Source organism: Ranitomeya variabilis, chromosome 4 (assembly GCF_051348905.1).
Source record: "Ranitomeya variabilis isolate aRanVar5 chromosome 4, aRanVar5.hap1, whole genome shotgun sequence".
NCBI lineage: Eukaryota > Metazoa > Chordata > Amphibia > Anura > Dendrobatidae > Ranitomeya > Ranitomeya variabilis.
In genome coordinates this window covers 625,368,943-625,385,018 of record NC_135235.1, presented here as the reverse complement: position 1 = coordinate 625,385,018, position 16,076 = coordinate 625,368,943, and the positions used below count along the sequence as shown (strand labels likewise).

The 16,076-nt window shown below is 48.4% G+C and overlaps 1 protein-coding gene across 3 annotated transcripts in view; it reads right to left on the bottom strand.

Moving 5' to 3' along the window:
- Positions 1 to 7,574: 7,574 nt before the first annotated feature.
- TEKT3 (tektin 3) overlaps positions 7,575 to 16,076 on the bottom strand; it is a 29,259-nt gene continuing 20,757 nt past the window's right edge. For all 3 annotated transcript variants that reach the window (XM_077253578.1, XM_077253579.1, XM_077253580.1), the window contains exons 5-8: positions 15,903 to 16,046; positions 13,419 to 13,641; positions 10,250 to 10,404; positions 7,575 to 7,937 (exon numbers count right to left, since the gene is read on the bottom strand). In XM_077253578.1, coding sequence (XP_077109693.1) covers positions 7,721 to 7,937; positions 10,250 to 10,404; positions 13,419 to 13,641; positions 15,903 to 16,046 — 739 coding nt within the window. In that variant the 3' untranslated portion in view covers positions 7,575 to 7,720. The remainder of the gene's footprint in view (positions 7,938 to 10,249; positions 10,405 to 13,418; positions 13,642 to 15,902; positions 16,047 to 16,076) is intronic.

Genomic DNA, 16,076 nt, shown 5'->3' with positions numbered 1-16,076 from the left:
GGGGCTCGGCCTCCTCCACAGAACTGGAGGCAACCTCACCGCTGGTCTTACGTGTGCCCTCCGCATCATCAGTTAATATTGTCCGCTGCTTTACTGTTGATACCAGGCGCCGCTGATCTTTCACTGCTGTGAGGTGCCACTGATCCTTTATATCAGTATCTTGTTGACCAGTGGCGCCAACACATAATAGGACTTTGGTGGGAGGACCGGAACTCCCAGCCTCAGCAACCCCCTCACACCGCCACCACTTCTCAATTAAATGATCAGTGGCAACAGCATTCAGGGGCGCCGTTCTACCGGAGCTGCCCCTGACACTGGACCGCTCCCCCCACAGAGGAGCGCACCACAGTATTGTGGCCTGACCATTCGCCTGCCGCCGAGCCGCCCTCACTGTCCAGCCTTGGCTGATGCACCTGCTGCTACATCCCCGCTACTACAAGCAGAGACGGAGCTCTGCGCCTCACTACGTTGCTTTGTAATCTCCCCGCACCGGATCCAAAGCAGAACCTGGGCTGGGCTGGGCAACGGGGCTTATACAGCGAGCTGAGCTTGCAGCTGACTCAGGGGGTACGGGGAGGGGGGCATACACATAGCTTACCACTTCCTGCAGCTTTGGCTTGTTGGTCTTCTTTGTCTTTTTCTTCTGGCCCCCAAGTGCCTCCTCTGGTAAATCATCACCAAGATGGAAGTTCTGAAGGCACACTGGGGACTTTAGGAGCTTAATCTCTGCCATTAGCTTTCCTCCCTGGCCGCTGTTATCACTGTCCTCCCCAGAGCCAGCAGAACTGCACCCAGATGTCAATGTCGCCTGACCTGCAGGGAGCTCGCTGCACGAGGCCTGCGGGTGACTTTGCAGGCTGCCAGGTGGGGCTTTCTGCTGGTCATCATCCTCCTCATCATCATCCACCTGCCTCTCAGGCTGCAGCCCCATCTGCCTTTTCTCTCTGTTATCAGCCATTTCTCTAAATCTATTCTCATTCATTAGTTTTTCCTTATACTGGATAGGTAATGTGGATTAAATCTGCGCTGCCGTAATAATGAGGTTCCAGTTAATAGTAAAATTAAAATTGTGGTTTATTCAATGCGTTTCAAAGCTCCTATGGCCCCTTCTTCAGGAATTACCACCTTCTCTGGGTCTCTGCAGACCCAGGGGGTGTAGGAGCCACATTGCTGTGACTCCTGGTGGAGCGTCTCACCCCCGAGTCCTCTGATGTGCAGGCTGGTTGCTGGTTTCTTCTGCCCCCCGCCGACCTGGTCTGGGAAACATAAGCCTGGGATATGGCTCCATTGCTCATCCCAGGAAACCCTCTCACTCCCTGGGTAGGTGAGAGAGCAGGTCCCCGGGTGGAGAGCTGGTGGTTCTCTGGAGCCCAGGAGTAGACAGCAGGATCAGTGTCGACCCCACCCACAATTACCACTATGAGCAACAGCTGCACAGAGTTGCACTCACTATTCTGCTGGTGGTGTCACTGTATTCATTCTTTAGGGTCTTATGTGGTCTTCTGCTGACCCTCCATCATCCATACTGAGGCCTAGTATCACATTCCCCATAGTTTGTGTTTTTGAGAGAATGTAAGTCCGCAAGGACAGGGTCCTCTCCCCTCTGTACCAGTCAGATGGGGGCTGAAATGGGCGCAGCTTGATGGAGGCCCCCATGACTGCGTTGCCATGGGAGGGTTTTTCCATATTGTTTTTTAAATACTGTGCATGGGATTGGCTGTAAGGGGGCATGGGAGGAGTTTGGGAGTTGGGGACGGGCGACAAGGGGTGGAAAAGTGCGGGAAAAGCCATTCAGAGGAAAGAACCCAACATGAAAAGGCCTCCACCTTCCCTCCACTTACCATGGAGTCTGTTGAGGGCTTAGTAGACAGACTGCGGGACATGGCGCGGTCACGGAGGGACGGCTGGTTGCAGGAGCAGCTGGCTTCTTTGCTGGGTGACGCAGGTCAGCGGGGCAGCAGGATGTGGAGGACCAGGCCCCCGGAGCGGCTATCGCCGGAGATTGCGACGTGCGGCAGGCGGAGGCCGCGGAGCCCCTCCCGGGACCTTGCGGAGGCCAGGTCCAGCAGTGCGGCAGACCCGCCCGGCGCCACCTCCATCAGGAATCCAGGCACCCGCTCTGCCGGCATGGGTCGGCGGCGCACTACTGAGACGAGGAGCACTGCGGCCAGCCGGTCTTCACCGGAAATGCAGGCCGCACCGGAAGTGCGGCCTGCACCTGTAAGCCATGTGCCGGCGCAGGCCAGGAGAGGGCCCAGCAGCGGCAGTGAAGCACCGGAAGCGTGGCCCGGTCAGCGACAGTGAGAGGGAGGAAGGCAGCTGCGACAGATGCAGGAAGACGTCCGGCGGTGTCTGCGTCCGCAGGTACCCCGGGAGCGGCCGGAGGATGGGCACCTGACAAGGGGAGCGGCAGGCAGAGCAGGTTACAGGGCAGGCAGCCTCTAGATGCTTTGCCGGGCTCTCGATCCGGGAGTGACAGCAGCGCACCGACGGGCGGCAGGCTACGAGAGGCGGCTACTGCTACAGATCCAGGTCCAGCAGACGGTCGAGGGAGCCGCAAGTATCCCCTGCTTAGGTCCCCCTGGTGACGTGGAGGCCAGGGGCACGGGCCTAGAGCAGCAAGGGGAAGACGGGAGCGAGTCGGGGAGCGAGCAGCCGGTGGACGGAGAGCAGCAGGAGTCCGGATGTCCGGCTGGCGGGGACACAGTACCCGCGCAGCCTCGTGAGTATATGTCCATGTCTTGTTTGTCACCGTCGGGGGGTCGGATAGGTGAGGTTGGGGGAAGTCAGAGTGCGGCAGCTGACATTAGCACGCTAGCAGGAGTAGGGGGCTCTGGCTTGTCGGGGATTAGCGATATTCTGGCTGGGGTGTCGCATTTTTGAGAAGTCTAGAATGGAGTGTTGCAGAAGGTGCTGGGGGTTGATTCTGCAAACTTTCGTTAATTGGCAGCAGGCTTTTGCGATACTGGCTAGTGTAATAGGCGAGAAATTTCCGGACAACTGTACGGGTCTTTTTTGTTATTTCGACTCGATAGGGGAGGCACACCGTACCTATGGGGGGTCAGGCGTGGCTGTGTTATGACGAGCAGTACCGTCAGAGGAAGGCGGTTAGGCCAGAAATCAAATGGGATCAAAAGGACATTGGGCTTTGGTTGAAAGTCATGGCCTCGGTGAGGTATGGGCAGTCCTTTCATGGGAGCGGAGGTGCCGGCAACCAACAGTCCGGACATGGCAGCAGAGGTCAGGGGGCCCAGGATGGGAAAGAGAAGTCAGGAACATGTTGGCATGATGGGAACTCCTGCAAATTTAAACATGTTTGTTCCCTTTGCAACGGAGGCTCTCACGGAGCGTCAAAGTGTTTCAAAAAAGCAAGGGGTAAGCCAGGAGTGGGTGGCAGTCAAGGGGGAGACCCCAGTGAGGCTTCAAAAGATGGCCCCTTATCTAAATAGGTACCCGGATCAAGAAAAGGCGGAAATTCTTTTTCGCAGGTTTTCTGATGGTTTTCGGATTCCGGCTCCTAATCATGCGGTTCCTTTTACTACCAAGAATTTGAGGTCGGCGGACCTACATGCTGCAGTGGTCAGCAGTAAGTTGGCAAAGGAGGTGGACCTGGGTAGGATGGCTGGGCCATTTAGTTCTTTGCCGATTGAAGGCGTGATTGTTTCACCATTGGGGTGGTGCCTAAGAAGGAGCCGAACAAGTTTCGGTTGATCCAGCACTTGTATCCACAGGGTAGGTCAGTTAATGACGGCATAGATGAGGAGTTATGTTCAGTGGTGTACACTTCATTTGACGCAGCAGTACAATGGGTACGGCGGTATGGCAAAGTGGCTTTATTAGCTAAAACGGATGTTGAATCGGCCTTTCGGTTGCTCCCGGTTCACCCAGATAGCATTCCTTTGCTGGGTTGTTTTTGGAACGGTGGTTTTTATTTAGATAGATGTTTGCCTATGGGCTGTTTGATTTCTTGTTCATTGTTTGAGACGTTTAGCACTTTTCTGGAATGGGTGATTAGGGATGTTACCGGAGTTCCTTCCACCATTCATTATTTGGATGACTTCTTGTTTATTTTTCCCCCGGATTCTGCCATATGCAGGAATTTGTTGGCTACCATGGAGTGGATGGCTGGGCTTTTTGGCGTTCCGTTGGCCAAAGAAAAGACGGAGAGACCGGGCAAGGTTTTGAGTTTTTTGGGCATCCTTATTGACTCAGAGAAAATGGAGTGTAGGTTACCTGAGGACAAGCTTTTGTTGCTGGTACAGGAGGTACGCAGGTTTGGTTGATTGCGTAAGGTGACTTTGAAGGAGTTGCAGTCCCTTTTGGGGCGTTTGAACTTTGCGTGCAGGATTATGCCCATTGGCAGGGTTTTTTGCCGCATGTTGTTGTTGGCGACGGCTGGAATCAGGGCGGCTCATCATTTCGTTCATTTGACTAAGGAACATAGAGAAGATTTGGTTGCTTGGCAGCGTTTTCTATCAAACTACAATGGTAGATCGTTGATTCAGCTGGAAACTGTGAATGATTTTGATTGCGAGATTTACACGGACGCAGCCAGTTCGGTTGGATACGGTGCATATTGTGGAGGTCGGTGGAGTGCCGGGTTGTGGCCGGAGGGTTGGCGGAAACAGGGTTTAAACAAGAATCTTGCACTGCTAGAATTGTTCCCAATTGTGGTGTCAGTTGTGATTTGTGGTGACATTTTTCAAAATCAGAAGGTCAGGTTTCACTGTGATAATCTAAGCGTGGTCTCTATTATCAATAGTCTAACTTCTTCCTCTCCCCCGGTGATTAGATTGGTTAGGGAGTTGGTGTTGCGATGTTTGGAGTTGAATGCATACATTTCTGCAGTACATGTGCCGGGTGTGCAAAATTCTATAGCAGATGCTTTGTCTCGTTCACAGTTGGAACATTTCCGGGAGTTGGCGCCGGACGCGGAGGCCTCAGGAGTGGTATGCCCTTCACGTTTGTGGAAAATTGTTGTGGACGAGGAGGTCGGTTGATTCAGTCCTCAATCTCGAGGCCAACGTGGCTAGCTTACAAATCGGCTTGGAAAATCTGGGAAAGCTGGTCTGGTCAATGGGGAGTGGTGGAATCTGATAGTGACAGGACGCTGGCGTTATTGTTTTTGGTGGGCAAAGCGACGGAGTGGGGTTGGTCCGTATCAAAATTGAATAAATTTATGGCAGGCTTGGCTTTTGGTTTTAAGCTGCAGGGATCGGTCGATATTACCAAAAAAAATTTGATAACGCAGGCTCTGAAGGGTTTTTGTAGCGGGAATGTTAGTGTCAACAAGCGCAGGCCCATTTCGTTTAGCACTTTAACTAGGTTAGGAGACGTAGTTGGGAGAATTTGTTGTTCTCATTTCAAAGCTTCCCTGTTTAGGTTGGCTTATTCTTGGGCGTTCTTTGGGGCTTTGAGATTGGGGAGCTGGTGTCTCCTAACAAACTCAGGGCAGGAGGTTTGTTGGCAGAGGACGTTGATTTATGGGCAGGAGGCATTTCTTTTTGGAATCGGCGGTCGAAAACTGACAAGTATGGAAAGGGTAAGCGGGTGGTCTTAGGGAATGTGGATGATGTTTGATGTGCCCGCAACGTTGTTTGGAGGAGTACTGGAGTTTGTGGTCTGGTAGATCGGGCCCGCTGCTTTGTCACCAAGACGGGACCTTTTTGTCACGTTTTAAATTTTCGGCGGTTTTGAAAAAGGTATTGGCTGAGTTGGGATTTGATTCTGGGTCCTACGGGTCTCAATCTTTTAGAATTGGGGCTGCTACAGAGGCAGACGGTTTGGGTGTAGGGGAGCTGAAGTGATTAAACGGATTGGGAGATGGAATTCGAATCGTTATTTGACTTACGTACGTCGTTTTTTTGGGGTGTATTGAGTTATACTGGTATGTAATTGTTGTTCTGTTTTTTTAGGTCGGCCCCTGTTTTTGACCTGGATTTTCGAACATTCGTTCGTGTATTGGGGTGCGTCGCGGGCGGACGACAGGCCGGATGGCAGGTAGTTAGGTTTTAGCCGTGATACTGTAGTGATTCGATGGTTGGGGTTCCGGGGTATGTTATGGAACAGGGACTCCTTGAAAAAGCCACGGTGGCGAAACGTACGTTGGAGCTGGAGTCCGGGGGAACTACGGATCATCTTTACACTGGTATTAATGTTTGTTCAGAGACTTTTCTTGAACTTTATTCGGTCTTTTTAGACCGCTCATGATACATGTATACACCTATAGGTTTGTCTCTTTGGGTATTATTTTCCAGTATGCTTCTTTGATCTGTACCTTATATGATGTTGTTATGTACTGTGATATTTATTGTGAATTATTTTGTCAGTTTCTCCATTTTTTAACTTTAAAATATATTTAATAAACTATTTGAACATTGGTTTCTGATGCCTTGGTCTAATGTCCACTTTTTGGAGGTTCTGATGGAACAGGGTGTTGCCAGAATTTGCCCGGGCTGTGCGTTTGGATAGAGCTCCGGATATTTTACTGGTGCACATGGGGGGGAATGATTTGGGTACGAAACCGATTAGGGAATTGATTAGGGACATGCATTTAGATTTTTTGAGATTGTGGGTTTCTTATCCGGGAGTTCTGACGGTGTGGTCTGACATAGTGCCTAGGAAGCAATGGAGGTTGGCCCGATCCGTGAAAGGCATTAATAGGGCCAGGATAACATTTAACAGGGCAGTGGCGAAGTTTGTATCCAGGAATGGGGGAATTGCAGTGAGGCATTTTGAGTTAGAGGCTGGGGTCGGTAATTTTTGGAGAGAAGATGACGTGCATCTGAATGACATCGGTATTGATTTGTGGGCGCTCGTCCTACAGGAGGGAGTCGAAAGGGCGTTGGCTATGGTGGGGCACTCACGAGCCTGAGGTGGTCAGGGCTGTTCGTGGTTGGCGGGGGGTGGGGTTCTTGGAGTTGGTGAGGTTTTATTGGAGGAAGGTCAATTGGATGGGGGTTGGTCTGGCTTGTGGTTACGGGCTCTGGATGGCGATTGTTCTTGGGACCTTTGAGGTTTTTTGGTCTGCCCTGAAAAGGGTTACATGGTGCCCTCGAGCTGGTGGTCTTGGCTGAGGGTAAAAAAGTGTTGGTTAAAAAATTTTGGGGCATTTTTTGCCTATTTATATGATGCCAGATCTTTTAGCTCCAATAACCCTCCCCCTCAAGTTTTTCAGATGTTTTTTGTTATAATTATTATGTTTTGTTTGTTAATAAACTGGCCGCTGTGGCCAAAATTATCCAAAGAATTTGACGTGTTATGTTTTTATTGCATAATTAGTGTTAAGTGGGGGGTGGCGGAATTTTGTTTGGTCACAAGTGGCGGGTTTGGTGGAGTGGTGTTAGGATAAGATCCCAAATGGGCTATACGCTGTCATGTCATTGTAAATTTGTTTACTGTAAACAATATCTATAACTCTGTACGTAACCCCTTTCTCATGTACAGCACCATGGAATTAATGGTGCTATATTAATAACTATTAATAAATAATAATAATAATTTCACCCCTTTGGGGTCCAGAATATGTTGATGTAATAAAGGGAAATGAATAAAGAAATGTATCAGATGCTGGATTTATGTAAAATAGTAGACTTTATTCCTTTCTACACCTACCTACCACATGACACCGTCTGGTGTGTAACAAACCACACAATGATAAGCCGGCATACACCACAAGGAACATTCACTGGCCTCACACAGTGGGTGACCTGGCTCCTGTCTATGTGTAGCCCACCAGCCGGGGGGTGCTGGGGAAGCTCTTCCTCATGCCCATACATTTCTCCTGGTCAATGAACAGAGAGTTGGCCTTGATGGACAGGTCATGCTCTAGGTTGGCCTTGGTATGGACCAGCATCTGTAAGGTGTCCTCGGCTTCTCGGAGACGTTGTTGTAAGACTTGAATGGTGTCGTCGATTTCATGGACTTCTTGGACCAGGCTGAGAATTAAGAAAAAAAAAAAACTAGATGAGTGCAAACAGCAGCCTTGGTGTAGGTGGTGCCAGGACTACAAGGAGCCATGTGTGCCAGGAGTCTACTGGTCTGTAGTTCGGTTCAGGGGCAGACATACCACATGTGCAACCGGTGCGGCTGCACCGGGGTCTGGAGGTGGAGGGGGGCCCCTGCTCGGCAGCTAACACTGAGGGCAATATCGCCTGTTTATCTGGCCCCGAGGCTTCAGGGGGCCCCTGGCCAGATTGCCCTCATGTGCGGTGGGCAGTGCCATTTTCTCCTGTAGGCAGCGGAGCTGCAGGGATCCATCCTCCGCTTCCTGCCCGCCCTCCCTGTCTGACACAGCAGCGCAGCTGGATGACATCAGAATTCAGCGTGCTTCTGTGTCAGAGAGAAAGCAGCCGTCAACGAAGATGCTGCGGGGAACGTGCAGACAAGTGAGTGGGGCTGTGTGTGTATATGTAAGCATGCGGAGAGATGAGTGGTGGTGCTGAGGTGTGTGTTTGTGTGTGTGTGTGGAGGGGTGTGTGTGTAGGTGGTGGAGAGGGCAACAATGAGGGTGGTGGAGAGGGCAATGATAGGGGTGATGGAGAGGGCAATGATGGGGGTGGTGGGTGAAAAAGCAAAGATGGAGGTGGTGGAAACAATGATGTGGTGGTGGAAAGGATAATATTGGGGTGCTGGAAAGGACAATGATGAGATGGTGTGGGAGGAGGCAATGATGGGGGTGGTGGAAATGACAATGATTTAGGTGATGGATAGGGCAATAATAGGGGTGATGGGGGAGAAAGCAATGATAGAGGTGTTGGAGGCAATAATGGTGGTGTGGAAAGGACAATGATGGGGTGGAATGGGCAATGATGGGGTTGGGGGGAGGAGGAAATGATGGTGGTGGTGGAAAAGATAATGATGAAGGTGGTGGAAAGAGCAATGAAGGAGGTGATGGCGGAAGAGGCAATGATGGATGTGGTGGAATGGGCAATGATGAGGGTGGTGGGTGAGAAAGCAATGATAGAGGTGATGGAGAGGGCAATGATGGGGTGGTGGGGGAAAAAGCAATGATGGAGGTGGTGGACACAATTATGGGGTGGTGGAAAGGATAATAATGGGGGTGCTGGAAAGGACAATGATGTGATGGTGTGGGAGGAGGCAATGATGGTGGTGGTGGAAAGGACAATGATTGAGGTGGTGGAAAGGGCAATGATTGAGGTGATGGATAAGGCAATGATGGGGTGGTGGGGGAGAAAGCAATGATAGAGGTGTTGGAGGCAATAATGGTGGTGGTGGAAAGGACAATGATAGGGTGGTGGAAAGGGCAATAATGCAGTTGTGGGGAGGAGGCAATGATGGTGGTGACCCTTTATAATTAACTGAAAGGTGCGAGAAGACACTGTTAGGGACTTGTAATGAAATGGGAGGCTCAGTACCTGATGTCTTCTCCCACCCCAAATTAATTTTGATGCTATCAAGTACTTATAATGAATGATGGGGACAGGGACTAAGGATTTGTGCACATGTTCAGGATTTGCACGATAGTCGCACGATAGGGTTAAAGTGGTTGTCCACCAGCATAATAGTGAGTGCAGCACTGGAGCATAATACAGGATGTAACTCAGGATCAGTACAGGATCAGTAATGTAATGTATGTACACAGTGAGTGCACCAGCAGAATAGTGAGTGCAGCTCTGGAGTATAATACAGGAGGTAACTCAGGATCAGTAAGGCTAGGTTCACATTTGCGGTTGAGTCTGCAACGTTTTGTATGCAACCGCAAACGCATGGCAAAACGCATGCAAACGCATGATAATGCTGTGTTTTTTATCCGCATCAACTTACGCATGACGGATAAAAAAAACCGCAACGTTTGCATGCGTTCGCGTTGTTTATGCGCATGCGTTTGTTATGAAAATATTTTTCAAGGAGAATTTCCTTGACACAAGCCACGTCCAATGGGCGTGGCTCATGGGATTTCTGTATGTAGACCCTTGTGCAAATGCATGTGCATGTCCATGCGTTCCCATAGACTGTAATGCATTGTTTTGACGCACTCCTTCTGCAAGCGTCCGCAAGCGTATGGCAGCGGAAATTTGACGCCCCAAAAATTCTAACATGGTGCGTCAGCCGCCCAGCCGCACACCACATAAAAATGCATGCACCTGCGTCTATAATGTTAAAGATAGGAAATCGAGACGCATGCAGACATATGCGTCAGAAACGCTGCGGACACAACCGCAAATGTGAAACCAGCCTTAGTAATGTAATGTATGTCACAGTGACTCCATCTCTAAGAGAAACATACCGTAAATGGGCGATATCACGGCACAATTCCACATTGGGGCGACGGGTGCGCTCATCAAGACGTGTCTGGGCTACTTTCAAGGGAGCCATTTTGTCCTTGATTGCCTTTTTGATGGCATCGATGGTCATTTCAGTTTGGAAAATTTCCTGAAGAGTCTGCAAAAAGTTATAGGGAAAGTGTGCTCAGGCTATCAGATACCAGATTAAAACAACTTGGCATAACAGCACAGATGGGGGAATGTGTCACTATGAAAATTTGCTGTGGTGACCTTCTTACAACTCAGGGCTCTTTAAGTGAATGCTTTCTTCTTTGTACGAGGTTGTAATAAGTTTGGTCTGGATAGACATGAGCTCCAGGACTGCCGAGGATCCGGAGCTCGGAGAGGCGTGTAACTCGATTTAGACTGCCATGGTGTAATCCAGGGAGCCCGAAGTGTTGAGAAACCCTTGGAATGACTCTTGGCACGCATGCAAATTCCGTCCAAAGGTTCTGAGAATGTAATCCTGCTTGGCTCCCTGCTCATGGGCTGCGCCTCGCTAATATTTTAGCCTTTACGAATTAAAAAAAAAAAAAAAAAAATAGCTGAGGCATGCATACTGCTGGATGTTGCAGAGCTAAATTAGTTATGACCTGTGTGCACCATGATAGCTGAGCTAGTTGTGCCAAGCAGCAAAGTCAGCTCCGTAACGCTGACTTCAGGCCCATGCATAGTGGCCCTGTATGGCAGAGCCCGAGGGCTGTTCGCATGTACAGGAATTGCTGCAGATTTTTTGTTCTTATTCCAGAAATCTGCAGCGTTTTATAATAACAGCAAAGTGATTACGAATTTAAAGGGGTTGTCCAGAACTCTGATATTGATGATATGTTCTTAGGATTGGTCATCAACATCAGATCCGTGAGGGGTCCAACACCCGGCAGCCTCACTGATCAACTACTATTAGATCACAAAGTTGCAGTATGTGCAGTGTCCAAAGCCAGAGCAGTACAGCACCACACAATATATAGTGGCCATTTTGGGGTACTGCAGCACAACATCCATTTACATCAATGGGAGTTATGGTTGTCCTGCTCGGTTCACTGTTTATTAGAGATGGGCAAACCCGAACAGTAATGTTCGTCGCCAGTACCGAACACCTACTGTTCGGGCACGGACACCGAACACGGAGTTCAACAGGAAGTCCGTGTTACTATTCAGTTTGGCAAACACCACTTCTGATCGGAAGTAAAATCATCACCAACAGTCAGACAGCAGCGGATCCCACCCTGTCAAAAGACAGCGTGAGCGCTCAGCTGTGATCGGAGGTATAAAGTAGTTTACCTACGGTCCTTGGTGTCAGCTGATGGGACTACTGCTCACACCAGCCAACGCCTGTTGCCAATAATAACAGTGAAAGCATGAGCAGCTGAAGGGAGTATTCATCAGCTGCGCTCTAAATAATTAATTTTTTTTTAAAACGGCGTGGGCTCCCCTCTATTTTTGATTACCAGCCAGGCAAAACTCACAGCCGGGGACTGCAACCCTCTGCTGTCACCTTCAGCAAGGCTGGTTATCAAGAACAGAGGGGTCCCCAAGCTGTTTTTTAATTTATTTAAATAAATTATTTTTTAAAAACGACGTGGCGTCCTACCAATTTTTGACAACCAGCCTTGGTAAAGCAGATATCTGGGTGCTGGTATTCGCAGGCTGGTAAGGGGTCATGGATATTGCCCCCCAGCCTAAAAATAGGAACCCGCAGCCGCCCAGAAAAGGCACATCTATTAGATGCGCCAATTCTGGCGCTTTGCCCAGCTCTTCCCACTTGCCCTGCAGCAGTGGCAAGTGGGGTTCATATTTGTGGGGTTGAGTATAACTGTGTTTGTTATTTTTAAATAAAAATGCAAAAGTGTGTGTTGTTTTATTTCAAATAAAATACTTTATTCTGGCCGTGTCTTTATTTACCATATAACTATAGGACTAGTAATGGATAGGTGTTTTATAGACGCTTCTCCATTACTAATCCCTGGGCTTGAAGTCACCTGACAATACAAAGGTGACATCAACCATTTGCCCTGGGTGGTGGCAGGCTGCTATTTTTAGGCGGGGGGAAGAATATGCATGGCCCCTCACCAGTCTGAGTATACCAGCCCCCAGATGTCAGCGTTAGCAAGGCTGGTTGTCAAAAATGGGAACCCCACACCGTTTTTTTTAAATTATTTATGGAAATAATTAAAAAATACGGCATGGAGACCCCTTTATTCTTGATAACCAGCCTTGCTGAAGCTGACAGCTGAGGGTTGCTGCCCCCAGCTGTGAGTTTTGGCTGGTTGGTTATCAAAAATACAAAGGAACCCACGCCGTTTTTTTTAAATATTATTTAATTACTGCTCTTGCTGTTAATAGAGGCAACAGGCGTCGGCTGATGGGAGTAGTAGTCCCATCAGCTGACACCAGTGACCGGAGGTAAACTTTATACCTCCAATCACAGCTGCACGCTCACACTATCTGACCACCGGTGATGATTTTACTGCTGATCAGAAGCAGTGTTTGCCGCGCTGTCATGCACTTGACAATGTCGCAAACACTGGATGTTCGGTCCCCCATTCAAGTGAATGGGGTTCGGGTTCTAGTCTGGGTACTGTTCTGGTACCCAAACCCGAACTTTTTGTAACTGTTTCGCCAAACCCACCGGACCAGAACATACAGGTGTCCCCCCATCTCTAATGTTTATATCTGGCCCCCACGGGATGGCTAATCCAAGGAGGTACCCGGCATCGGACCCCCACAAATCTGATCCTGGTGACTGATCCAATTTTGTTATTTCATACAAGGTGAAAGCAGAGGCAAGCTGAGATACAGTAGAAGCCTTATACGTACACGAACTGTACCTCAACTCTGCTACACCAGCACATAAAAATAAAAGCAGCAAAAGACATGTTACATGGACTTACTAAAAAAATAGCAATTGCTCCACTGTCCTACAGCAGCTCTAGGGTCTCTCAGCTTGGGTGGGCCCACCGATCCTTCCTTTATTATATAGAACAGTTCTGAAGACTTGTAGTAGGCCTCCAACTTACAGGGCCATATAATACTAGCAGAGAACCCTCAGGGCCTGATCAGTGCTCAAGTATTACTATGATCTTTGCATGCCCCAATATCTACTCCGCCAGGTTTTCTTCCTTCTGACACTACCTTTGCTAGGTGGCTCTGCAGCTTGTTCTTGGCGTCAGCGGTGTCGGAGATCCTGTTGGTGAATGAGACGTTTACAAGGTTGAACTGGTTCCACATCTCATTGGAGGTAGCATTCAATAGACTCTCCACGTCTTCTCTGAGCTTGGCCGAAGCCACTCTTTCGCTCTGAGACCTCAAGATGTTGTCATCGCTGAACTTGGCCCAAGTGTCAGGAACCGAGATGCTGGAGGGCACAAAATAATGAGTTAGCTCTCTATGCCCACCAATAATTTAGGATGTTTCAGGACACGGCTGTCTCAGTCGCATGGGCACTGGATGGAGAAGGAGCACACAAGCTTGGCCACCACTCCATACAAACAGGGGAAACAGGGTATCAGTTTGCCTATAGTCAGGGCTGAAAAAGAACCTGCATGCATTAAGAAATACAACAATTTTCTGCAAAAATAATACCGCTATACAATACCTACAGGTGCTTCTCACATTAATATGCTTGTATTCAGCACTCTGTGAACAGCCAGCTTCTTTAGCAATGACCTTTTGTGCCTTACCCTCCTTGTGGAGTGTGTCAATGACTGCCTTCTGGACATCTGTCAAGTCAGCAGTCTTCCCCATGATTGTGGAGCCTACTGAAAAAGACTAAAGGTACCTTCACACTAAGCGACTTTACAACGATAACGATAGCGATCCGTGACATTGCAGCGTCCTGGATAGCGATATCGTTGTGTTTGACACGCAGCAGCGATCAGGATCCCGCTGTGATATCGCTGGTCGTTGCTGAAAGTCCAGAACTTTATTTCGTCGCTGGATCTCCCGCTGACATCGCTGAATCGGTGTGTGTGACACCAATCCAGCGATGTCTTCACTGGTAACCAGGGTAAACATCGGGTTACTAAGCGCAGGGCCGCGCTTAGTAACCCGATGTTTACCCTGGTTACCATTGTAAAAGTAAAAAAAAAAACACATACTCACATTCCGGTGCGCGGCGTCCGCTTCCCTGCACTCCTCCTGCATCCTGTGTAAGTGCCGGCCGTAAAGCAGAGCGGTGACGTCACCGCTGTGCTCTGTGGGAGATGCCGGAGATGTTCGGCGCTGACACAGGATGCAGGAGGAGTGCAGGGAAGCGGACGCCGGGCACCGGAATGTGAGTATGTGGTTTTTTTTTTTACTTTTACAATGGTAACCAGGGTAAACATCGGGTTACTAAGCGCGGCCCTGCGCTTAGTAACCCGATGTTTACCCTGGTTACCAGGGGACTTCGACATCGTTGGTCGCTGGAGAGCCGTCTGTGTGACAGCTCTCCAGCGACCACACAACGACTAAACAGCGACGCTGCAGCGATCGGCATCGTTGTCTGTATCGCTGCAGCGTCGCTTAGTGTGAAGGTACCTTAAGGGACCTTTTTAATCACTTAGGAAGCCTTTGCAGAGTTTTTTTGTAAATTATTCTAATTTACTGAGATAATGACTTTTCGGTTTTCATTGGCTGTAATCAATAATCATCAACATTAACGGAAATAAACACTTGAAATAGATCACTCTGTTTGTAATGACTCTATATAATACATGAGTTTCACTTTTTGTATTGAAGAACTGAAATAAATTAACTTTTTGATGGTATTCTAATTTTGTGAGAAGCACCTGTATATTCCACCTCTATGCAGTATCCTAATTATATTACCACAGTACTCTCATAACACAACTTTATATTGTACACACGACACCACCATTAAATGCAACAAAATAAAACTGTCCAAATAATACTGCATTATAATATGCAGATATTATACTACCGCCATGCAATTTTCTAAAAATACCAATATATAGTACTCTCAAAACATTGCCTTATATTGAACACACAACACTGCCATTCACTACCTAAATAAAACTGCATAGCACTGTCCAAATAATACCACATTACAATACCTACATATTACTGCCACACAGTATCTTAAAAATACTACTATATAGTACGGTGAAAACATTGCTTTATATTGTCCACACAACGATGCAATCTGCATAATACCGCCGTACTATACATATATAATACTGCCATGCAGTACCCTAAAATATTACTATATAGTACTCTTAAAGCATTGCCTTATACTGCCCACACAACACTGCTATTCACTTCCCAAATGAAATCTGTGTACACATACGTCCATATCATACAACCTTATAATACTGATATACTACTGCCATATAATATCCTTAAAATACTACCATAGGGTATTTTCATACCACTGACCAAAGCATATGATCACTCAATAGCCAAATAAAATGGAAAACACACTTTCCAAATAATACCGCCATACAAAGCCTAAATAATGCTTCCATACTGTGTCCACATAATACTACCATGTAGATCAGTGCAGAGATAGTGACAGGGAGGACTGTAGTTGCCCAGTATGTTACAGGATTAGACCGTCATCGGAGTGTATGGCCTAAACCAATGCCCAAATCTGGAACCCCGGATAAAGGGACGTACGTAGCGTCTATGCGCTCCACTCCTCTATAGTAGCCGATGCCGTCTGAGGTATTCCTGAGGTTCTGGCATTTGTCATCGATGCGGTAGGCCGCCTGTTTGTCGCTGATGTCTCTCTCCAGCTCATGCTGAGCCGCCCGGTTAGAACTGGGGATAAATCGAAACAGTTGATAAAAA